This window comes from Globicephala melas, chromosome 1 (genome assembly GCF_963455315.2).
Source record: "Globicephala melas chromosome 1, mGloMel1.2, whole genome shotgun sequence".
NCBI classification, from domain to species: domain Eukaryota; kingdom Metazoa; phylum Chordata; class Mammalia; order Artiodactyla; family Delphinidae; genus Globicephala; species Globicephala melas.
This window is the reverse complement of record NC_083314.1, coordinates 163282781-163306777: the sequence shown is the minus strand read 5'-3', so window position 1 is coordinate 163306777 and position 23997 is coordinate 163282781. Positions and strand designations below refer to the sequence as shown.

The following is a 23997-nucleotide window of genomic DNA, read 5'->3' as shown; positions in this document are numbered from 1 at the left end:
GATTCCATATGAATTTTAGGATGAAATTTTCTAATTTTGCAAAAAATGTCATTGGGATTAGGGAAGGGTTGCATCAAATCTGTAGATTACTTTGTGTAGTATTGACGTCTTAACCATATTAAGTCTCCCAATCCATGAACGTTGATGTTTTTCCATATATTTGTGTTGTCTTTAATTTCTTTCAGCATTGTTTTGTAGTTTTCAGTGTACAAGTATTTATGCCTCTTTGGTTAAGTTTATTCCGAAATATTTTATTCTCTTTGATGCTATGGAATTGTTTTGATGCTATGGAATTGTTTTCTTAATTTTCTTTTCGGATTGCTGATTGTCAGTGTATAGAAATACAACTGATTCTTGTGTGTTGATTTTGTATCCTGCAACTTTTCTGAATTCACTGATTAGTTCTAACAGCTTTTTTGTGGAATCTTTAAGATTTTCTACATGTAAGATCATGTTTCCAAACAGGCAATTTTACTTGTTTAGTAGAGCTAGATTTTTAACTGTGATTCTATGTGTATGTTCCAGGAGTTTTTCATTCTCTTTTAACCTTTTAGGGGTTAAATGGTATTTACCAGATTCCTGAAGTGGTTCTGTGGATATCTCACTTCTGTGGGTCTTTGGTTGTTTTTGTATTGCTTAATACACCTGGTGCAACTAGTTATTGCTTTGCTTCTAAAGCTGCTTTGAGATGTGTATTTCAGTTCGCCAAAATAATTATTAAGGATCTGCTAGGTATGAGGCGCTTTATGACCTGCTTAGTCAACCCATTATCCTACCCTCTGTTGCTCTTCACTTAGTAGAGAAATGGTCTGATGAACAATGGCAGTAATAATCATCATATCTTATTATTTTTAAAGTATCTTTATGTATATGAACTTCTAACTCATGAGTCCTCTTTGATTAAAAAGTGCTCCAGGGGGCTTCCCTGGTGGCGCAGTGGTTGAGAGTCTGCCTGCCGATGCAGGGGACACGGGTTCGTGCCCCGGTCCGGGAAGATCCCACATGCCGTGGAGCGGCTGGGCCCGTGAGCCATGGCCGCTGAGCCTGCGCGTCCGGAGCCTGTGCTCAGTAACGGGAGAGGCCACAGCAGTGAGAGGCCCACGTACCGCAAAATAGGAAAAAAAAAAAAAAAAAAAAAAAAAAAGTGCTCCAGGGAGCTGAAACTGTAAAAACTTCCCCCTTGATGCCCATTGTTTCTACCAAGATATCATCTAGCGTCATTGTCTTTTCACCTTGTCGTTAATCGCTTTATTATCTTTTATGCCTTATATTTGTTTAGTACTTACAGTTCATAAAATATCTTCTTTTTTCTTTTTTGGCCACACTGCACAGCATGCAGGCTCTTAATTCCCCGACCAGGGATCAAACCCATGCCCCCTGCAGTGGAAGCGTGGAGTCTTAACCACTGGACCGCCAGGGAAACCTCAAAATATCTTCATTTTTTATTTTGTTTTATCCTTACACAATCCTGTGTGGTAGCCAGAGTAGGCATTATTATCCCACCATTTTATACCTTAGGAAAATGGAGATTAAGAGAAATTGTCTCACCTGAAGTCACACAACTATAAGGGATAGTGCTGAAATAAGAACCCAGTTCTTCAGATTACTAACCCAATATTCTTTTCTATACCACACTTCTACCATTAATTCATTTAGCTCTTCAATTATTTATTTACTCAACAACTATGTATTGAGTGCCTCATACTTTTCTATTGTGCATTGTGTTAGGTGATTGACTTATCAGGTCTTATAAGATCACTTTTGGGCCAGATTTTGCTCTGTTACCCGCTACCCTTAGTAATCATCTGATGTCATCTATTGATTTTTTTTAATTTTTCAAATGTGTTTCATTTATTTGTTTTACGTGAATTTGTATTCCTTAAATGTATTTCACCGAGCTGATAAAGTGAAGTGCTGTAGGAATGTGCTCTCTATTGATCTGTTTCTGTTCATAACCGTAAATCAAGTTTCCAGGCCTCCTGTTTCTTTCCCCCATCTAAATCTTTGATTCCAACAGGAGGTTGGCTTTCCTTATCCGTAAAAACTTCTACCTGAGATGGATATTTTGGAGTGTGCGAGAGTGGCAGATTTGGACACCTGTTCCAGCACTAGTTGGCTCTGGGCCATCCAGAATTAGAACCAGAAAGTCAAAAACAGTCTACTGGGTTCTCATCTCTGCTTCTTTACGAGACTGCTTCATTGTCCCACTTCTTTCTGCAGTCTGGTAGAAGAGAATGTCTAATGTAAAGTCTCTAAGACAGGAGAAGGTGCTAGGCATGTTGGGAAATCAGGAAATGGCCAGGATAAAGAAAGGGTGTCACCTGTTTCAAATAGTGCCTGGCACATATTGGCATGCACCTTTGAATTGATAGACTCCATCATATGTGCCATGTGTAACTCCTCGGGTTCCTTCCCTCAGTGAGGCCTACCCTCAGTTTGGAGAGTAATAGGGACTGACTCCTGCTGCTGCTGGTGAGTAGGGGCAGGAGTAAGGGATCTTTCTAGCCCTGAGCCCTCCACTTCTTTTTATCAAACATACATGAATTGAATGCATGTCCTTGTCCAAAAATCTAGTACGTATTGGTTTAGTTCTATGCAATACCTATTCAGTACCATGACGGTTTTCATCCCAGTGTCTGAAAATTATAAGTCATTTTTGTTGGGCATAATTAGAACAGGAGGAAGCTTTGTGTTGCAAATGGAAATGGGCTATGAAGAGGTTGATAAAATAGGAATAAAGGTTTTTGTAGTGAAGCCCTGGATAATCTTTCATGAACCTGTGGTATGTGCTTTGCTAGCCTCTTTCACTTATCATATGCCATCATGGGTCTTTCTGAATCAGGCTATATTATGAGGAAGCATCTGCTTTGGGCATCAGGCTGCTAACTTATTATAATGAAGTTTAGCTATATTTGATCCAGAATGTAATTTTCTTCCTTTCATATGGCTACTATAATTACTCTCTGCTGTACTATATTTAGAAGAACAGAATAGGAATGTCATCCCCTTGGCTGCAGTGCTGGCTCTGTTCTGTTCTCCAGAGAACTTCTGGTGCCTATCTGAGAGAGAGGTTGCCAGTCCTGGGCCTGTTCTGCTGGAGCACAGAGAGTCGTCCAGTGTATTCTGCTCGAAAGCCTTCAGGATTCTCCTTCTTCTATGGAATAAAGTCTGAGTTCCTTTAAGACTCTTCACAATCTGTCCAACATCCCAGCATCATCTCTCACCAGTCCTTTCCCTCACACACTGTACTCCAACCTCATTCATTAAAAGAATTTCTGTTGTGTGCCAGGTTCTGTTCTAGTCGTTGCAGCAACAGTAGTGAACAAAACAGGAAAATCCCAGTCTTCATGGTACTTACTTTCTAATGGGAGTCACAGACAACGAACTAGTAAATAAATATAAAATAATACTAATATTTCAAGTACTGAAAAGTGCTATGGAGAAAAATCAATTTGGTAATGAGAGCTAGGGAGTACTAGAATAGGGGTAAAGGGATAGCTGACTTGCCATTCTAGGTAGGATGGTAAGGGCAGACCTTTCTCATAAAGCATCATTAGAGTGGATCTTTGAAAGAAGTGAGAAAGCAAGCTACTCAGATAAGTGGTGAGAGAACATTTCAACAAGTACAATAGTTAGAGATTGGGAATGAGCTTGGCATGTTTAAGGAACAGTAAGGAGGCCAGTGTAGCTGGAGGAAGTGAATGAGTTAGAGGAAACCAGGGCCTTATAGGAGAATCTGAGGACTTCAGCTTTCACTTAGAGTGAGATGGATGTCATTAGGCATTTTACTAGAGGGATGACATGATCTGACTTATCTTTTAAGAGAATTATTCTGGCTACTGTATGGAAATTAGATGGTTAGAAGGCAAAAGTGGAAGTAGCAAGCTAGTTAATAGATAGTATTAGTCATCCACATGATCAAGTAAATGAGGCCTAAGAACTGACCATAAATTTGGCCATGTGGAGATCATTGGTAACTTTGACAAGAGCTGTTTCAGTAGAGTGGTGGGTTGACAACCTGGTTACAATTGTTTAGGAGGGTTGTTTTTTTTTTCAAAATGGGAACTATTATAGCACATTTGTTTATTTTGGGGAATGAGCCATTAAAGAAGGACAAATTGATGCAGGAGAGAGGGGACAATTCCTGGACCTATGTCTTTGAGTAGGAAAGAAGGGATGGGATCCAGTACAAGGTAAGTATGCCACACAGGATCTTTCAGGCATTTGCTTCATTCTGTCTTCCATCTGGCTGGAAGGCCCTCAGTTCCCTTCTTCCGTCAGCACTACTACCACTACTCCACCTGCCAAAGCCATGTTCATCCTTCAAAAGCACAACACATTACGTATCCTTCATGAGGCCATCCTCAAATTCCTCAGACATAATTGCTTTCTTTCCCTTGTGTGTCCATGGCATGTTGTTTGTACTTTTCTTACATCACTTCCGTGGACTGCCTAGTATCTTAATTAATCTTTCTCCTTGATTAGTGTATCCCTTGAAGGCTTCTGTTCCATGATTTCTAATGTCATTCAAGTACTATAAGAGACAAATTAGTTAATAGATATTACTGGCTCTTAGAAGGTACTCAACAAATATTTGTTGCATGAATGTGCTGTATGGTTATTGGGAGTTATTCTTTCCCTTGTTTGATGAGGTTGGCTCAGGTTTGGAGGAATGGTGCCAGTCACCACTCCTGAGCTACTGAATGTGTTTACTTTGCATGCAGCTATGGCTTTGCACTAGTAGGTACTCTGTATTTGTCTGAATTCTATTAAAAATGTGTTCTTATCTCCTAAGTGACACTGTATGTAACTATGGCTCTCTCAAATGCTTTATAGGTAGTAAAGTTCAGTAAATACTTGTGAGCTGATTAATAGCCTTCTCCCTCTGGTCTTACCCTTTCCAAGCTGTGATAAACTGGTGCTTATGAGCAAATTCTAACCAGGAGCCACCCTCTATCCTACTTTATAAGAATTAACCCTAGAGAATCAGTTTGAGAATCAATCATTTCTCAAGAATAAGAGAATAAATAACCAGTGCTTTCTCGAGAATAATTCTTAAGAATAAATAAAACAGAATAAATGCTTGCTTGCTTGCTTGATTTCTGGCTAGATCAGTGCCTTTGGGCTAGAAAATGCTAACTTAGGTGCTGGCTTTACCACACAGAGCTAAAAAGAACATCTAATGAGGGGCCCAGCCTGAGTCAAATTCAGGTTCTACCATTTGGGCAAGTTACTTTATCTCAGTAAACCTCTCTGAAGTTATGATTTTCTTTCCTGAAAATATAGAGATTATTATGCCCACTTAATAGATTTGTTTTGAAGGTCATGGGGTATTACCCAGCATCTAGAAAATTAGGTACTCAATAAGTGTTAACTGCTGTTACTCCCCTTTCTCAGTTTACGCTGGGCTGCTGCTAACCTTTTTTTAGAACTATAGAGAAAGTGGATGGGCTAGCTGCTGTAGCACAGGATATGTGCTTCTCAGAGAGAGGTTTTGAGCAATGGCTTCTTTCCCCTGCCCCTCCGGCCTGTCTACCATGAGCTCCCACTTCTGGGTCATTACCCTTTACCTTATGCTCCTCTTCCCCAGAATGTAGCCAAGGGACCAGAAGCCAGCTTCACCTCTGACTTTCCAACTTCACCTCTACTCCAACTCCCAACTTTCCTCTTGAACTACAACATACGAAGTAATTTTTGTTCTCTAGCTCAAGGTTAGAGACAAAATGAAAATGATGCCGCCTGCTGGAAAACTAGATTTTCTTTATTCGGGTTGCAAAAGAGCTTTTACATCAAGATTGAGGTCTAGAAAGCCATCTCCCCAAGTCCTCCTTGCTACCTAGAGTCAACGTTCTAGCTTGCCAGGGTTCTCTAGTGATTTGCTTTTCTCTTTCCTCCTTCTGAGCCTGTATCATTGAGAAAGTGGAAATAATGCCAAACTCTGAGTTAGAAAGTGTGACGTTCTTGTCTTGTCTTTGGTCACTTCCTTGAGTTGCAGTTTTCACCTCTGTAAAATAGCAATAATAATTCCTGACTTCTGACCTTACCAGATTATTATTACAAGATACGAGATGCAGAAAGTTTGATAAACTAAAGTGCTATTTGTTTGTAAGGAAGTATTATTACTTTCCTTTCTCATTTATGTATCCAGGCTGGGCCAGTCTTAGGGGAATTGGTGCCAGACTCTGCATCTGCTTGTTTACTTTCCCAGGACTCTGTCCTACCTAAGGGGCAGAGATTGGTGAGGCTGCCAAGCCCATGTAGCCTGTGATTGACTTCCATTATCTTGCAACACCATAAGCCAAACCATGGATTTGCCGACTCTCAACTTCTCCCAGCCATGGTTCCTACAGCTTGATAACTTGGGCCTGGGAAGCTTCCCCTCTCTCTACTCCACTGGAGACTCCAAGAAAGAATTTTGGTTTAATCTTCTCTTAGAACTTTGACTCATCTGCTGTAGATACTTGGCCAGATTGTCAGAACATTCTGGGAGTTCTCTGAAATAAGAGAATAATACAATACTTCTAGCTACCACTGAGTTCCTACCATGTATCAGGCACTATAGTTAGTACTTACCATGTTTAGTCCTCATAGCATCCTTTGAAGTAGGTATTTATTATTTGTAATTTACTGAAAGGAAAACTGAGGTTCAAAAAAGTAAAGTCTTGGGACTTCCCTGGTGGTCCAGTGGTTAAGACTCTGTGCTTCCAATGCAGGGGGCGCCGGTTTGATCCCTGGTTGGACAAGTAAGATCCCACATGCCACCCAGCGCGGGCCAAAAAAGAAAAAAAAAAAGTTAGGTCTTTTGTTCTAAATCACATAGTTAGTAAGTGGCAGAGTTGGAATTTGAACTTAATTCTTTTTTTTTTTTTTAATTTTTAAAATTTATTTTTGGCTGCGTTGGGTCTTTGTTGCTGTGTGTGGGCTTTCTCTAGTTGCGGCGAGCGGGGGCTACTCTTCATTGCGGTGCACGGGCTACTCACTGGGGTGGCTTCTCGTTGCAGAGCACAGTCTCTAGGTGCACGGGCTTCAGTAGTTGTGGCGCATGGGCTCAGTAGTTGTGGCTCGTGGGCTCTAGAGCACAGGCTCAATAGTTGCGGCACATGGGCTTAGCTGCTCCGCAGCATGTGGGATCTTCCTCGACCAGGGATCGAACCCATGTCCCCTGCATTGGCAGGCGGATTCTTAACCACTGTGCCACAAGGAAAGTCCCTGAACTTAAGTCTATCTTATTCCAAAACTGTTGTTCTGACCACCATATACCGTGAGGCCTCCCATCACTATACAGGAAGAGGGGCCATGTGCAATCAAGGAAAACTCAGGAGATTTCCAGTCATATGATCTACATGCAGATCCCAGCCCTGCCTGTGTGATCTGGGGCGAGTGGTTTCCAACTTCTCCAGCCACAGATACTATCTCTTCACCACCATGTGACACAGGTGCTGTTCTTATCTCTGTTGTACATTTGAGGAGACTAGGCCTCAGTGAGGTGAAATGACTTGCCCAGGGTTACAGAAGAGTAATAGTAAGTGGCAGAGCCAGAACTCATGTCTGGGTCTAACACCTGGTTCTGTGTTTTGTCCACCATTTCTCACAGCCAGCTCCCAAGACCTAGTCTATCAGGCAGACTTACAGTCTCCGGATGCTGGATGGAAGCCTAATGGGAGGAGCAGGAGCCTTGCCCTCTTCTACTCTCACTTTCGCCCCCCATAGTCTCTCCTTAGAAACCTTACCAAGGCAATATACATATTTGCAATTCAATGAAAAGGTTTATTCAGTGCTTACAAACTGCTCCAAGTACCCTACAGAAGCCTGGGAATCAGGGTCTCAGCCTTTGTGTGCGTTTGTGCTGTTAATTTGGTGGCGTAGTGTGGTGGGAAATGTTGAGAAAGTTCTTTCTGAGCTTTTTTCTTTATCAGTATACTCTTGTAAGGTTGGTTGCGAAACTTAGAGATGGTAAATATTCAAGGGTAGCAGGTGGGGCCTTATTAATTGATGGCGGTTATTTTCCCTGGCAGCAGGGTCTAATAGAAACCAGACTGGGAGTCAGGAGTCCTGAATCCATTACTCTCATATTCTTGGGCATGTGAAGTACTGTCTCTAGTCAGACTAGGTGATCTCTAAGGACTCCTTTCAGCTTTAATATCCTGTGCTTTTTAAAAATGAAAGTAATAGGGAGTTCTCTGGTGGTCCAGTGGTTAGGACTCAACGCTTTCACTGCCACGGCCCGGGTTCAGTCCCTGGTCGGGGAACTAAGATCCCTCAATCCGCGTGGCACGGCTGAAAAAAGAGAAAGAAAGTAATAAATGCTTGTTTAAAAAAAAATGAAAAAGGACAGCGGAAGACCTCAGCTTCCCTGTATGCAGTTCATTCCTGAGGTAACACTTGTAACTGTTTGTGTCCTTTCCATTGTTTTCTGTGTATTTTAAATATATACAGGTCTGTTAAATATACATATTATATTATGATTTAATGTACTAAATATTATAATTTATATATGTAAATATATATAATACATATGGTATGCATGTATATGTGTGTGTGTATAAACATACACACATATATTGTTACATACCCTGGAACCTAGAATACATACTGCATTATGACTTGATCCTTTTTCGCTCATTTTGAGCACTTTTTCTTGTTAGTACTTAAAGATATAATTTGTTTTTTTAATTAATTTTTTTTTAATTATTTATTTTTGGCTGCATTGTGTCCCCGTTGCTGCGTGCAGGCTTTCTCCAGCTGCGGCTCATGGGCTGTAGGCACGCGGGTTTCAGTAGTTGTGGCGCACAGGCTTCGTTGCTCCGCGGCATGTGGGATCTTCCCGGGCCAGGGCTTGAACCCGTGTCCCCTGCATTGGCAGGCGGATTCCCAACCACTGGCGCCCCCAGGGAAGCCCTAATTAATGTTTTTTAATCTATTAAGTTATCTCCTAATGATTACAGGCCATGATTTTTTAAAGCAAATATATACATACAATGTTGAGTTTTTATTTTATTCATTTATTTTTTTTAGGAAAAGAAGAAAAAGAAACATAGAGACAGGAAGTCATCTGACTCTGACAGCTCAGACTCTGAGAGTGATACAGGCAAGAGGGCAAGGCACACGTCAAAAGACAGCAAGGCAGCAAAGAAGAAGAAAAAGAAGAAGAAGCACAAGAAGAAGCACAAGGAGTGAGAGTGGAAAGAGTGGAGGGGGTGGTGGAGAGAAGGAACCAGGAGCCTTGTGCCTTGAAGCGTTGGCTCCTGGAAAGACTCAGTAGTGAGAATATGGCCTTCCACCCCATTGACTTCTCTCCCATGGGAGATGGCTTCCCTTCCTGCCACAGGCAGGTTTGGGAGATATCAAAAGTATCTGCCTGAATGAGTTGTTTTCTTATCACTCCAGTCCCTTTGCAAGTGACCCCTGCAGCTGACCCATTCATTCACCCAACTTCCTTCATTCAGCAGAAGGTCCTATTACCCTCTTCCAGCTGCCACTGCCAGAGCCAGAGTCCACGCTAGAGCCACAGGTACTGCTGTGGAGGTGAGTCTGGCTGTAGTTGGAGAACAGAGTGATTGGCCCCTCCCTGTTGGCCTTCCTTGGGCTGATTGGTGGGTGATCTCTGCTGCATCCAACACAGGGGCAGAGGGAGACTGGCAGTACTAGGGAGAACATGGTAAGAAGTGGTGCTCACTTTTTCCATTCCCCCTAACATGATTCTACTATGTTAGAATGACAGCCAGGGGTCACAGCCAGAAAACCATTGTTTGCAGTGACTGAGCTTGTGTGTGACGTTCCGCCCGATCACTGAACCAGACAGCTCAAGCCAAGATCATTGCTTTACTTTTATTTACTACAATGTGAATCAGTTGGTTCCATTTCAGGTCTCTGCTTAAATTCCTGGCCCTAAATGGAAGTGTGCTTGGTTTTAAACTTATTGAGAGTCCTTATTGGTATAATCCCTCTTCCTGTAACTTACAGACTTAAAAGTCACTGAGGCTGCATTAGGTGACAGAAAAACATTTAACATGTTACCTTAGACCTTAGAGAGTGGCCCAGCTAAGGTACAGCGCCAGAGGCACTAGCAAGTCACAGCCTTCTTAGATCACTTATAAGCCCTCACTTCTGTAATGATCAGATGACCTCTCCCCCAGGGCTGATTAGAGAACCAGTAAGAATTTGAACCATGAGTAATGGCCTAGCACATAGGCAGATGCTCAGCAGTCATCTTCGCCAGTGGGCATTTTCTCCCACTACCACTGGCACAAGCCTGGATCCTGTGTCCTAAGCCTGTGTTCTGGAAAGAGAGAGACCACAGCATTCCACAGAGAAGAGCAACTGTCCAGACCCAAAGGCATTCAGTGCAGGATGGACCTGAGGTGACAGTTCAGAAGCCCCACCACTGAGTGATTATTCCAGGTTGGACTAGCTCATTTGGCCATAGGGAGGGGGCAGTGTAAAGGGAAGTTGTAGGTACAGCCGTTTTATTTTTTGTACGTGTAAGGTGATCAGCTATCACTGTCCCTGAGACTGTCCATTGCAGTCTCTCATCCAGTGCTTCTTCCTGAGTGGCAGTCGTTTATGCCTACTCTCTGACACACACAGAAACTGAGACTCCCAGAATCATGTCACCAAAAGCAAAAAGGCAACTGGGTGGCCTAGGTGCTGCTTTATTGACCTCAGAGCACCCTTTGGGTGCAGTTAAAAAAACAAACATACACAATGAGAACAGAACTGGATCCAGGCTGGTGCCACCTGACCCCAGGAGAATTTCCCCAATCAAGGTGGATTTATACAAAATGCCAAAGGAAAAAAAATGAGTCAATCTGGTGCTGAGTCCAGGAGTAGCCAACTGGCAGAGGAGGAGTTGTTGAGGGAGTGGGCAGGTCATGCCCCTTTCTCGTAAGTGCGAGTGCAAACTGCATTGCAGTGGGTGAGTGTCTGGAAGAAAACACAGAGTCAGGTTAGGGCAGGGGTGTACACACAGAAGGTACTGGGAATACTCTCCACTCTGATGGGGAGAGCCCTCTACCTTCATGCTAAAAATTTTCATTTACTGCCTACCTACTACGTGCCAGGTACTTTACATGTATTTTTTCCTAATGCTTACACCAAGTCTTTTTTTTTTTTTTTTTGGCCATGTCATGTGGTTTGCGGGATCTTAGTTCCCCAACCAGGGATTGAACCCGGGCCACAGCAGTGAAAGCACCAAGTCCTAACCACTGGACCACCAGGAAGTTCCCCTAAGTCTTTAAGTTAGGCATTGTAATTCCTCTTGTAGAGATTTGGGGAAATGAGCTTTCAGGGAGGAAGTAACTTGGTCAAGATCCCAGAGTGTTTCTCTTTCCCTTGTACCACTCCTCTCCCTTCATCTTTAGTGCCTAAGATGGTGCCTGGCACATAGTAGACAAACAGGTGAATAAAAATGTCCAGAGGCTCTTGGGAAAGGACTTTACTAGGCCACCAACTCTCCATTCTTTCCCTAACTTAGGGTAGTGCCAGGGCCAGAGGCCTGAACCCCCAGCATCCTGCCTGGCATCACAGAGCCAGGCCCATGGTTTCACCATAGCTTAACTGCCCAGTGAGTATTTGGTGCTGTATATCACATTCCCACCAGAGCTAGGTAACTCATTATTAACTCTGCAGGGCCCCCTGCCCTGTGTAAGTGCAAGAATGCAGTGACCAGGTTACACTGACCCAAGAAGGTCTGCAGTGAAGATGCTGAGGCGAAAACCTGAGGCCCTACAGAATAAGGAGGCAGAGATCACGGGTGGCTGCTGTCTCCACCCCTGGGGGTGTTCAGTCAAGGCTACATTCTTCAAGTGAAGTCCCCAAGTTTGTCCCTAAACAGACAGATCTGCCACCTTGTTTGTCATTTCCAGCCCAGGCCTTAGGTACTTGTAGTAGGCCAGGCATGGAAAGCTCTGAGAGGAGGTGAGCCTGGAATGAAGTAGAAATGACTGTGCTGTCAGTTGGGGCCCCACCGATCACCAGCCTGTCCCTGCCCAAAGGCTTGGGAGATGGGAGCCTCTCCTATGGGCCTGGAATCAGATTTGGCCAAGCTTTCTACCTCTCCCTGGGGCAAGGCAATGCGGCAATGCAGAGCATGAAACTAAGGCCATGGAGTGCGCCTACTGTGGTCCCACACCAGTGATGCTCTGTGCTCTGCATCCACTGTCGCCTTCAGACTTCCCAGCAGCCCTACAAGGTTAGTGTTATTAACACCCACTTTACAGTTGGACTTGGAGAAGGTGACTTGTCCAAAGTCATGCACCCTATAAGCTGAGATTTAAACCAAGTCCAAAGCCACTACATAGAAAATTCCTACCTAATACCACCCAGGCCTGCCTCCACCCTCCATTGTTCCAGCTTCCATTGGTCCCGCTGATGACCTTGGCTTTTCACAATAGGCTTGGCTGAAGGGGCAGTAGAAACGAATTGGGTGAGGCCCCAGAGTTATCCATCTTACCAGGATGAGTTTCCCAGCAACTACTTCCCGCACAAGTGTTGTCTCTTGTCCGTTCCACTTCTGCACGTGGACGAGTTTGCCTCCATCCAGCGTCACAATGGACTGTGGAAAGAGGGTAGAGGCCTGAGCTGAGATCTGAGCTAGGATTGAGGGGCAGGAAGGGGTCTGGTCACTGGGGCCACAAAGGACCCAGCCTCTATCCCTATTGACAATGCTAGGATCAGAGATCAGGCAGCCCACCTCCAACCTAGCCCCATAGGATGTCTAGTTCACCACTGCTGCTTGGCCGGGGGAGGGGCCTTCAGCTGTTGGGCGAGTAGGGAGAGGCAGATAGCACAGTGGAGAGGAACAGCCTGGCTCTGAGAAGCGCCACCAGCCTTCAGGATGGGCACTTATCCCGTACTCTAGGTGATGCCCACAGCCCAGTCTCACTAAGACACAGAGTGGGGGGACCAGCCCAATGCCTGTGAAAGACTGGTGAGGAGGAGTAATCCTGAGACTCTCCGGCCAAGTGGTGATCACACGTAATGTCTAAAAGACCCTTGGGGGCGGGAGGTATTGGAAAATTGGACCCTGCCCTGTATTCCTACTCCTCTTGGTCCATATCAAGTGACCCCCTTCAGGTGACGAGTGGGCAGCAACTGCCAGGTCCTGGGACTGCGGGCCCTTGGAGTGTTCCACAGCCCTGGTCAAATGTCCACTTAATCTTATGGGTGCTGCCAGCCTGCATCAGCTGGCTCTCATTTGGCAACTCTCCCAGGTCTCTCTTCTCTAGAAATTTGGGGGCTCTAAGCCAGGCTAGGGTACCCTGACTGACCAGCGTTCAGTAGAAGAGTCTGCAAAGGCTGTGTGTATGTGCTTTGGGGCCAGTGGGTCGGTGGGTGTGCACCCTTACCACCACCTTCCTCCTCATTCTCATTCCTCTAGCTTTTTGTCCATTCAGAGCAGGTTATGTTTAGCCTAGGCATCCCAGAGAACTACTGTTGTGTTTAACTGGGGTTCTTGCCCTTCAGGAAGGTAGGCTAGTTCAAGGAGGCAAAGGCATGTGGTAGGGCAGGCACCTCTCTCCAAGGTAGGCTGCCATCTTTGGGTACCATCCCATCTCTGCTGCCAGCTTCCTGTATGATCCTGGGCTGGGCTCCAGCTTCCTCCACAGGGAGGAGATTAGACCCTCTCCTCTCCTTGGGAGCAGCTGTGAGGAAGAAGAAACAGCTGAGGAGCTGAATGGAACGGTCTGGTGGAAAGGTACTGCTATAGGTACACCCTGTTGAGGGCAAAACCCCTTAGTTCTCTCTTCCATGCCTGGCTCAGTGGCTGGAAGGCCTGAGGCAAGCTGCCAAGACAGCCACCACCGGGTGACAAGTCCTAAGACTGGGGGCAGATGTACTCTCCCTCCCCAGAAGGAGAGGGGTAAGGCTTGGTGAGAAGACACTATAAACACACCAAAGACAATGCTCTATCCAGAATATAGTTTTTCCTGCCTGTAGGCTGGCAGCATTGGAAATGGTTTCTCAGGGTCACTGGCCAAGCCCTGGAAGTGGAGGCTGGAGAAGAGGAAGCATCTGAGTAGGTCTCAACCTCTTGTCCCCAGCTGTCTCCTTGGCTCCTGAAGGCCAGGATGACCTTTCGGTGGAGGACCTTGACTTCTGGGCATTGTTCCTAAAGCACCCGAGGTCACAGCCATGTCCACATAAGCCCCCATCTATGGAAGGGGAAAGAAAGCCAGAGCTGTTGCATGCCATACACAAGGTCACCCAGCTGAAGCTGGCGTAGACAGTGAGGTCAGACTATCCAGGCTCTGTGCTGCCCACTCCCACTCCCAGAGGCAACAGGTAGATGCTTCCCAAATGGGAGGGAGAACAAGATAGGACTAACATGCATTTAGCACTTGGGACATCCCAGCACTGCACAGGCGTTATGGACCTCATTTGCCACTTCAATCCCCCATGATAGCCTACCCCTCAACGTGCAATAATAGGGCGCCACCGTAATCCCCTTCAGGGCCTTCCACTCCCCATGGACCCTTCCTTGACTCACCTTGACCTTCCTGTCATCTGCTGTTGTCTCATCGAACTCCACTCCCAGCTTGAAGCTGACCTCCGTGTTCTTAAATGTGCTTTGTGTTTTTATGGTGATTGTGTCCCCGTTCACTTCGATGACTGTGGTAGGCTTGGTCACGTTGGCCACCTGCCTGGTAGCAAAACCCACACCTGAGGGCAGAGGGAAGGGTATGAGTATGAGCTAGAGCGAGAGGCAGGGTACAAGGAGCTCAGTGACCAACTCTTAGGCCTGGATGTGGGGAAGGGGGAAAAGAAGGGTGAGAACTTTCAAAGACTTTGCATGGCTGTTAATTCAGTCTTCCCGTTAGCTCTGTGTGGTGAAGAGACATTACTGATCCCATTAGACAGATGAGAAACTTAATGGACAGGCATGTCTCACAGCAAGTCAGTGGCAGAGCTGAGATTAGAATAAGCTACTATTAAGTGCTTTCTGTGTGGTAAAAACTACACGTGTAATCTCATTCAGTCCTTCCAGTCTCCCCGAAGGACTGATGCTATTATCTCTATTTTACAGATGCAAAAACTGAGAATGAGTTGAAGCCCAGGGTCACAAATCTGGAATTCAAATCCAGAATGTTCAACTGCAGAGCTCACTGTACTGCTCATCTATAAAGGCTGGAGCGCAAGGCTCCCTTCCAGGGCCCCTGAGCAGCTTTCAAGGCACAGGCTGAGGGAGAAAGAAGTAAATGTGGACTTTGCCTTCCAGAGCCTATGGACAAGAATTTTCCACCTTTGCAAGTTTTTACCCTGAGGTGCACCGGTGCTCTTGTGCCCCATGTATGGTAACAAAGACATTTTCCAAGCCTCTTAACCATGACCTAGGAGGAGGCAAAAGGGAGTGTTTGTCTCAGTGTGCAGATTTAGGAGAGGCCTGAAGTGGTGGCAGTCAGGACTCCAATCCAGGCCTCCTGGTCTAAGGCTCTGTGGGAACTCCCCTCCTGGCCCAAGCACGGCTTCCCTGAGTGCTGCAAGAGAGTGCGGAACAAAGAGCCCTGCAGGTTGTGGCTTTCCCGAGATCTGTCCTTTTGCCTCCAACCTCCCCCTCTGCTCCGAGCAGCCTCTGCTGAGCTGTCCTCCAAGGGCAGAGGCTGTGGTGAGGGGGTGGGTGGAAAGTCTCCAGATGTGCCTGGCTACATGGGTGGTTTTACTTAATGTTTATTACAGCCCTGAATGGTGGATTTTATTATCCCCAATTTACAAATAAGGCTTGGAGAGTGAAGTGACTTTTGCCCAAAGTCAAAGGGTTAAGTGGTTGACCTAGATTTGAATTTAGGCTCTAAAACTGTTCACTTTTCCTCCTGGGCCATCCTGCTTCCCGGCATGTACTTCATCTGTGGCCTACGGCCACCAAGTGTGCCTGAGATCACTGGTACTAACTAGGCTGGGCCTCTTTGTCCTCTGAGAACTCTTGGTTTAAAACAAGAGGGGCACAGGCAGCTGTGCTGCTGCTGGCCCACCCTGCCTGGCTACTGAGGGACTTGGCCTTGCCCCCTGTTATCAGAGTGAGTCAGGTCAGTCCCACACCCCAGCACAGAGCAGGGCCTTGTCACTGCACAAGGAGCTCTGTTTACTTAGGACCTACCCAGAGGTGTGGAGCGTTTGAGGAAGGAAGGCATTGTGGAGTGGGTGAGAGACTCAGCTAAGAGAAAGTTACAGCATTTGGAGTCTTGCGAAGAGATGGGTTCTACTTAGAAACGAAGCTGAAGCTATTTACTGAGAGCTAAGGAAGGTCTTTTCTCCCCCATGGGTATCTCATTTTTTCCATCTAAGGAAGGTCTTTTCTCCCCCATGGGTATCTCATTTTTTCCATCTGTACAACAGCAGGCTAGCTGGATTCTCAGCCCCCTAACCCAGGTTGGGGCAAAATAAGGGAGCAAGGATGGTACGGATGGTATGACTCACTTCAGGGACCCAGGTCTTCAGTCCTAATGTCTGCTGGGAGACACTTGGGAGAGGAACTAGCTATGGGCATTCCACCTTCCCCAACAGCTGCCCAGGGTCCCCTACTTCTCCAAGAATTACTACCTTCCTGGAATCATTGGGCATAATGCTCAGCATAGAGTAGGGGCAGTTGAGCACTTTGGCCTTAAAAGCCAACAGTTGCGGTCCTTATTTCAGGGGTCAGGAACAGGTGGGAGGTGCCTGGAGTGGACCCCCCCACCCCTTCTTTGGGTTATCCAGCCCCCCTTCCCTGGAAGGAAGGCATGGAACCTAGCTCAGTCATGAATAACATTCCAGTTTTCCCTATCCTAGCCTGGGGGACCAGGATAATCTCATAGCTGGGGATTCCAGAGAAAGGATATCACCCTCTTTGCCTAGCCCATATTAGAAGGGGAAGGGCTGAGGTCAACGCTTAGTAAAGCAGTTCTTACCACTCCCACCCCTGGGGTCCATAATGGGAACTTCTCTGGGTTGCCGATCTAGAAATCTAGGCTTTCATAACAGCTCTGCTGTGGAATTGATTTGACAAGTTTCTACTCTCTCTGGGTCTTGGCTTCTTCAACTGTTGAACCAAGGCACAGAGACCTCCAAAGTCCTCCTCTGCAAGATTCTTTGAATCTTCATTCTCCCCCTTCCCAGCACCACAGCCTCCTAGACCGAAGACCCTCCCTGGCTTTACCAGGTCTTGGCTTTGCTCCAGGCCCCTTTGCTGTACCCCTCCACCAGACACCTCCCCAGTGAGCAGTTATCCTTGGGTTGCAGCTGGTGATGGGGCCTCTTGCCCTACCCTACCACTAGGCTGGTTAGTGAGAAAGAGGGCACCCTGCAGCGACAATCCTTTACCCTAACTAACCCAACGTAGAAGGTGAGGGGTTGTTGCTAACTGTGCAGGCTCCTGTCTCAGCTCCTCATATCCTGTTCAGGGCTGTTCCCCCCTTCCATCTTCTTCCTCCTGGGGATCCCCTACTTTAGGCCATAGGACACTTCCCATCAATCTGCCCCCTTTCACTGTTCAGGCTCCAGTTCTTAGACCACCCATGCTCCTCTTCTTTTCCTCCCTCCCCTCCCGTTTTATCCAAACCCGCCCCCTACCTCCAGATCAGAAGCCTTTCTTCCCCGAAAGCGCCTCCCTGCCCCCACATCGACCGACACAGCTGCCTCCTTGAGCCTCCTTGCCTGGGAATCCCTCTTGCCAAGTTCAGAACATGAAAGCCCCCTCCCCGGAATTCCCTGGCGGTCCAGTGGTTAGGACTCTGCGCTTCCACTGAAGGCGGCAGGGGTTCCATCCCTGGTCGGGGAACCAAGATCCCGCGTGCCGCGTGCCGTGTGGCGAGCGCGGAACTGGAAGAAACCCCTCCCAACAGGCCTCGCATGCCCTAGCGCAGGCTGCCACCTTCTCCGCATCCCCGGGTTCCCCAACTTTTACCAGGAGGGATGCAGCAGGCGTTCAGGGTAGGTAGCCACAGCTGGAGCGCTGCTCCGACCCGGCACGCGGCCAGCCCATCCCCAGCCCAGCATCCCGAGCCGCCCTCACCGATTGACTTCATGTAGTCATCGAAATTCTTGCTGTCCACTAACTTCCAGGTGCCCACGAAGGCGTCCACCATGGTGAGGCTGGGCTAGGCTGAGAAAGAGACGATAGAGCACGCGTGCAAGGATTCCGGGACCTGCGGCTCCCAGCCCGCGCTGCAGCTTTAAAAGGCCCTTGCATCACGTGACGGGGCGTGGCCCACACCCCGCTCCCGAAATAGGAAGCCCCAGGCAGGCGCTAGCTAGCCTGGGGCTGACCGCCCATGCTCCAACCCGCCGGGGGGAGGGGGAAGGGGCACCCGGTGGCGCCCGGCTCGCCTACGTCAGCGCGGGTCCCGGGGGTCCGAGTCCCTGCCCCGGGCTGGTAGGATCTACTCCCTTCCCTGGCCTCAAGGCGCTCTTCAGAATCTAAAAAGAAAACAGTTCGGGGCACGGTGCCCGTGAGCTGGGGCGCACGCCAGGGACATCTTCCCTCCCCTGGTCCCTCCCCGAGCTTGAGGTCAGAACAGAGATGAGAGTCTAGAGGAGAAAGGAAACTTTTGGGCTGATGCCCACGCCGGGAAAGCTCTGGCCGACTCTTCGCGGCGCAAGCATCTCGGTCTTCATTTTACAGGTGACGTGTCCAGGGCTCAGAGGGGGAGTGACAAGGTCGCAGGAAATAAGGAGTGAATTGGAGCCCAGATGGCGAGCCTGGTCTAGCCGGCCCCAGACCCTGCGCTCTGCCGCCACTCCCCACTGCCCGGTGGAGGGGAGAGTCACCGCGGGCAGCGAATGCCCTCCGCCTGCTCCGGGCAAAAGCGTGACCCTTCCCGTCGCGCCGCGCCGCGCCTGCTCCTCACGTGCTCGCCCCTGCCTACGGAATGTCTCCCGCGCTAGCCTTTCCCTCCTGCGGTCCAACTACCCCTCCACCGTGCCAGTGCGCCAGGCTTTTCTGACCTCTACGCACAGCTCCGAGCGTTTGCTCCGGTCGGCCGTTCCCTCCTCACCCGCCTTCAGAAATTCTGTCCTTGCAGCCAGCTCTTCAAGGCTCAAGGACAGCTCCCCGTTCTGCCTGACTGCTGCGGCCCCCACCTGCTGCCCTTCTCTGACCTCTGCACACTGGCAGGCAACCGGCACTTTCAGAGACCGGCAGTCACCTACCTTGTTTGACACTACAGTTTCCAAAGCACTTTTAATAACAATCAGATCCACCTTGTATTGCTGTTTATTGCATGCTGAGGGCTTTCAGTGCATTGTCTTATTGAACTTTTAAAACAAAGTCCCTGAAGCAGGTGTTATTATTATCCTTTTTACAGATGAGCATAGTTGAATCTTAGAGGAACCCATTCATTTCTTAATCCAGCAGTTATTAAAGCACTTACTTTGTGCCAGGCCCTGGGCTAGGCTCTGGAAAGACAGCCACGAACAAGACACACGCTCATGAAGGAAGACACAAAACATAATGGAGTGGTGCCCAGCTGAACTCGGGCCCGCAGAGGTCCTCACAGAGGGACCCAGAAGGGGCCCGCCAGCTCTGCCACACATGTATCAATACAGAGTGGTGGGCTGCCTCCCTGTACCTCTGTTTCTCCATGTGGAAGTAGAGAACATCTGCTCCCTTTCCCTAACTTTCTGGGAAGAAGGCCAGGGAGGAAGAGCCCTCTCTCTCCCAAGGTCTTGGTTCTTTTGGACAGGTCCGCTTGCCAGAAGACCAAGGGGGCTTATTTCTGCCAAAGCTGCAGGAGAGGCCTCAGGGCTGGGCACAGAGACCTAGTGACCTCACTGCCAGAGCAGGTACAGGGGGAGGAGGGGGATGGGATAGTTTCTAACTCAAGGGCACAACCTTTAGACACAGGGCCTCCTCCTCTTTCAAACACTGAGTGGCTGGAGAGCCAGGGACCAGAGCTCTCTCCCTACATGGTCTTTATAAAGCAGTGCTGGAGAGCTGGGGCTGGGCTAACAGCTGCTGGCAGATAGATGTGGGTTCCAGTTCTGATTCCAGTGGGTACTAGCCGTGGCTGTGGGCAGCTCACTTAAACCACTCTGAGTCTCAGTTTCATCTGGAAAATGGAGGAAATGACAATATTTACCGTATAGAGGTGTTGGGAGATCAAATGAGATAATGCATTTAAAATGCTGTACAGTGGTTAAGAATCCGCCTGCCAATGCAGGGGACACAATGTTCAAGCCGTGGTCCAGGAAATTCCCACGTGCTGCGGGGCAGCTAAGCCTGTGCGCCACAACTGCTGAGCCTGCGCTCTAGAGCCTGCAAGCCACAACTACTGAGTCTGCATGCTACAACTATTGAAGCCCCTGCACCTAGAGCCTGTGCTCCGCAACAAGAGAAGCCACCGCAATGAGAAGCCTCACCGCGACAAAGAGAGTAGCCCCTGCTCGCCGCAACTAGAGAAAGCCCGCGCGCAGCAATGAAGACCCAATGCAGCCAAAAATAAATACAATAAATAAATTAAAAAAAATTTTTTTTAATGCTGGGCAAGGTAGATTGAATAAATATTTGCTTGCTGCTGCTGTTATTATCTCCACGGATAGTGCAGGGCTCCTAAGACCTGGTATCAGCTCTGCCCCTCACCTGCTGGGCCACCCAAGGCAGATTGCTTTGCTTCTCTAATCAGCTTTCTTATTTCTAAGACAGGATTAGAAACTGCTGTGGCTGTGAGGAAGTGGTATAGAGATCTTCAGGGCGGGCTGAGGGGGACGCTGCCAGAAAGTCTTTTTGCTTCCTCTCTTGGGCCCTGCCTAAGTTGAGCAGCATGGTGCTTTGAGGAACTCTAGACAACCCCCAGACCCACTATTCTCGCTGCCCTAACCCCATCTCCCCACCGCGCTCAGACCTGGCTCATCAAAGTTGACGCCTAGCCTCACCCTATCTCCTTTCCATGTGACTTTTATCCTTATCCCTTCTAGGTATTTGCAGCCTTTTCCTTATCCCTCTGATTACCTGCACCCTCCCTGCCCTTTTATGCTCACTACATTTGGGGAAAGAGGGGCAAGAGGAAGGAATGTCAGCCCTGTCCCTTTTCCTGCCCCCCTTTCTTGCCCTTGGTAGATCCAGATGTGGATTTAACATCTAGCAAGCAGCAAGACCAGTCCCTGCCAAGAGCAGTATCGCCCCAGCCCTCACCCTATAGTGATGTCACTGTACTATGTTTCCACGGCAACCACAGGCTGGAAAGATAGAGGAGAGACGAGTAACCAGGAGAGAGCCAATGAGATGGACTGGCAGCACCGGATGATCCGTGGGGCCATGGGGAGGCAGGGAGAGGGAGGCCTACTCAGCATCTTCAGCTGTTCCCTGGACCTCCCTGCCATCTGGACGCCTCCACTAGGGGATGTGCTGCTGGAGCAGGGGAGGTATGAGAGATAGAGGCCAAAGAAACTGAGCTTGGAGGTCCACTGACCCAGGGACTTGGAAACCTCCCTTTACCCCTTCAGGGGCTAAGTCTGTGGATGCTGACCCCCCTCACCCCACTCCCAATACCTGCAACTGGGAGTTTTTCTCTTTGGGTAGTTATGGGGGTGGGGCTCTCTGTCTCTGCCTGCCAGGGAATCAAGTCTTAGACAGCCCTTCTCGCCACACCCTCCCTCCTCCCTCGGTGCATGTTCTATTCAGAAGCAGTATCTTTGGAAAGAGGTCTGGTTCTAAATCCCAAGCCGGACTTCCCTGGTGGCCAGTGGTTAAGAATCCACCTTCCAATGCAGGGGACGCAGGTTCCATCCCTGGTTGGGGAACTAGGATCCCACATGCGGTGGGGCAACTAAGCCCATGCCCAGCAACTAGAGAGCCCGCACGCTCTGGAGCTCATGCGCCACAACTAGAGAGAAGTCCATGTGCCATGGTGAAGAGCCCGCGTGCCTCAACGAAGATCCCGTGTGCCGCAGCTGAGACCCGACACAGGCAAAAATCAATCAATCAATCAATCAATCAATCCCAAGCCTGCCACTTACTAGCTAGAGACCCAGAGCAAGTGCCTTCCCCCTTCTGAGTCTCCTTTCCTCCCAAATGGAGGTAGGCCATCTACTTCTCCGAGTTGTCATGAGGATTGAAAGAGATAACATATGGAAAGCCTAACACACACTAACACTCAATGAATGGTGACTCCCTTCTCCCTTCTGGGTCCCCTCCCCAGGGCAGTTGACCCAGCAGTGCCCAAGAATGAGCCAAGGCCCTTTGAGACCCTGAACCAATAGAAGAGGATCCAAATATATCTCCTCCTCACTGACGTCACTGAGTGCCTTCAGATGCTGCAGAGAAGTTTCCTCATCTCTCCCTTTCTCTTCAAATAAATTGAGCATTCCTATGCCCAGCACTGTGCTGGGCTCAGTGGAGACCCACTGAGAGAACAGGAGAGACACAGCCCTGCGCCCCCTGAGCTCACAGTGTGCGGGGATTGCAGCCACAGTGGGTGAAATGGAGTGTTCTTTCTGTCACTAGGAAATCGCTTCCTCGTTCCCCCAGAGTTCTAGATACTGTGGGTCTGAGAGAACAAATGATGGCAAAAGATAGAGGCTTACTCAACACCGGTTTGCTTCTGCGAAACGGCTGCCTGTGGCGGAATGCTCCCTGGAAGGAGAACAGTGGCTCTCCTTACAGGGAGGCATGTGGTGTGGGGTGGGTGAGGGCAGTTCCTAGTGAAGGGCAGTCACCCCTCCTTCCCAGAAACCGGCTGTGCGCCCTGTTGCTGACAGAATCAAGCCCAAACTCTTTAGCCTTGTCTCATCTGTTTCGTTAGACCAATTTATTACTGAAATCCTGCTGCAGGAAGAGTGCCTGGCAGACAGTAGGCATGAATGAATGACTACTGAATATTGAAGGAGTGAATGAGCATATTGAATGTGCAAATGAATGAGTGAGTGAGTGAGTGAATCTATCTATACCTCCGCAGCTTTAGGGGCTCTGGAGTGAGACTCACTTGGGTTGCAGTCCTGCCCCCGTTACTTACCTCCTAGCTGTGTGACCTCAGGCAAATCATGATCTCTCTGGGTCTCCATTTCTCCATCTGAGAAAAACACAACACAGTCCCCACCCAGCCGACCTCCCAAGGACTCTGGGAAGATAAAGAAGCAGGGTGAGTTTGGGAATGCAGCACAAAGGTTAATTGTCTCTCTTCTCAGCCTACTTCCCTGGCTGCCCCTGACCCTCAGTGCAAGACCCACTCCCCTTTCACCACAGCCTCACGGCCCCCGTGCTCTGGCCCCCACCTGCCTCTCCAAGCTCTCTACGCTGCAGCCACTCTGCCCTTTTTGTGCCTTGAAGGGGTGCCGTGTTTCTCGCTTGCTGTCTGCCTAGAATATTCTTCCTTCCCCGGCCCTACTCTTTTAATTAACTCCTGTTCACTTTTCAGCTTTCAAGCTTAGCTCTCCCTTCCAACAGGAAGCCCTGAATCTCCCTGTCATAACACTTGTCCTGTTTTCATGGGGTCCATTAGTTTCAGAGTCTGTCTTTCTATTACACAAGAAACCCTGTGAGGGCTCCCCGCTGTGCCCACAGGGCCTGGTGCAGGGCTGGGCATGGATTTGTAGAGGCGACAAATAGTCTCTCTCAGCAAAGAAAGCCACTTGTCCTCATCAGTGTTCTCTCTGTTTGAAAAGTACCCTCCCCCGCCCCTGCCCTTGTCTACTGCTCTCAACTTTCTTCCTGCCAAAGTATCCCATCTCCTGTCCTCTTTCTCATTCCATCCCTGAGGGCCGTTTTCCGGTGTAGAGTGGGGACCCAAGTACTCTCAGGGGAGAATCGCCCTCTGGGCACGTAGGTGTAGCCTGAGTCTCTTTGGGGACAGGGCGGTTCCCAGGAAATAATCAGACCAGATCCCAGACTTGGGGCTGCCCCTGGCTCCTTCCCCAAACCACTCCTCTATCAAATGAAAAATTTGCCTCTGAAAAATTACAGATGATATTGGAATTAAGTAAGGTATAATTGGAAAGGTAAACCTGTGCTTACAAAACAGCACCTCATACCACCCTGAGTTCTGGGTCACGTTCATGTGCCTTGTGATCTGGCACCAGATGGTTCAATGA

At 48.3% G+C, this 23997-nt stretch overlaps 2 protein-coding genes across 5 annotated transcripts in view; one reads left to right on the top strand and one right to left on the bottom strand.

Annotated features, from left to right (window-relative positions):
* ZCCHC17 (zinc finger CCHC-type containing 17) overlaps window positions 1-9919 on the top strand; it is a 61875-nt gene extending 51956 nt beyond the window's left edge. For both annotated transcript variants that reach the window (XM_030871617.2, XM_060308756.1), the window contains one exon: window positions 9016-9919. In XM_030871617.2, the coding sequence (XP_030727477.1) occupies window positions 9016-9177 (162 nt within the window). In that variant the 3' untranslated portion in view covers window positions 9178-9919. The remainder of the gene's footprint in view (window positions 1-9015) is intronic.
* Window positions 9920-10636: 717 nt separating this feature from the next.
* On the bottom strand, window positions 10637-18149 carry FABP3 (fatty acid binding protein 3). 3 transcript variants are annotated; one of them, XM_060308766.2, is made up of 6 exons: window positions 17987-18145; window positions 14489-14661; window positions 14030-14153; window positions 13513-13643; window positions 12452-12553; window positions 10637-10923 (listed from the first exon to the last, which is right to left on the bottom strand). In XM_060308766.2, exons 1-6 carry the CDS (start codon window positions 18057-18059, stop codon window positions 10870-10872), a joined length of 657 nt encoding a protein of 218 aa, XP_060164749.1. In that variant the 5' UTR covers window positions 18060-18145; the 3' UTR covers window positions 10637-10869. The 3 variants fall into 3 exon arrangements, 2 of the variants coding, with proteins under 2 accessions (XP_060164749.1, XP_030727492.1); XR_011377499.1 differs by lacking the exon at window positions 14030-14153 and having other exon boundaries at window positions 10876-10923; window positions 17987-18149; XM_030871632.3 differs by lacking the exons at window positions 13513-13643; window positions 14030-14153 and having other exon boundaries at window positions 17987-18143.
* Between the last annotated feature and the right edge of the window lie 5848 nt (window positions 18150-23997).

Bases quoted from the DNA above. Each gene is read 5' to 3' on its own strand.
- FABP3 (XM_060308766.2), bottom strand. From the start codon at position 18,059: ATGGTGGACGCCTTCGTGGGCACCTGGAAGTTAGTGGACAGCAAGAAT. The intron at 14,662-17,986 runs GTGAGGGCGGCT...CTCTGCCCTCAG, and splicing joins TGACTACATGAAGTCAATCG to GTGTGGGTTTTGCTACCAGG. The intron at 13,644-14,029 runs GTTGAGACCTAC...TCTTCCTCACAG, and splicing joins GAGACAGCTGGGGACAAGAG to CTGCTCCCAAGGAGAGGAGA.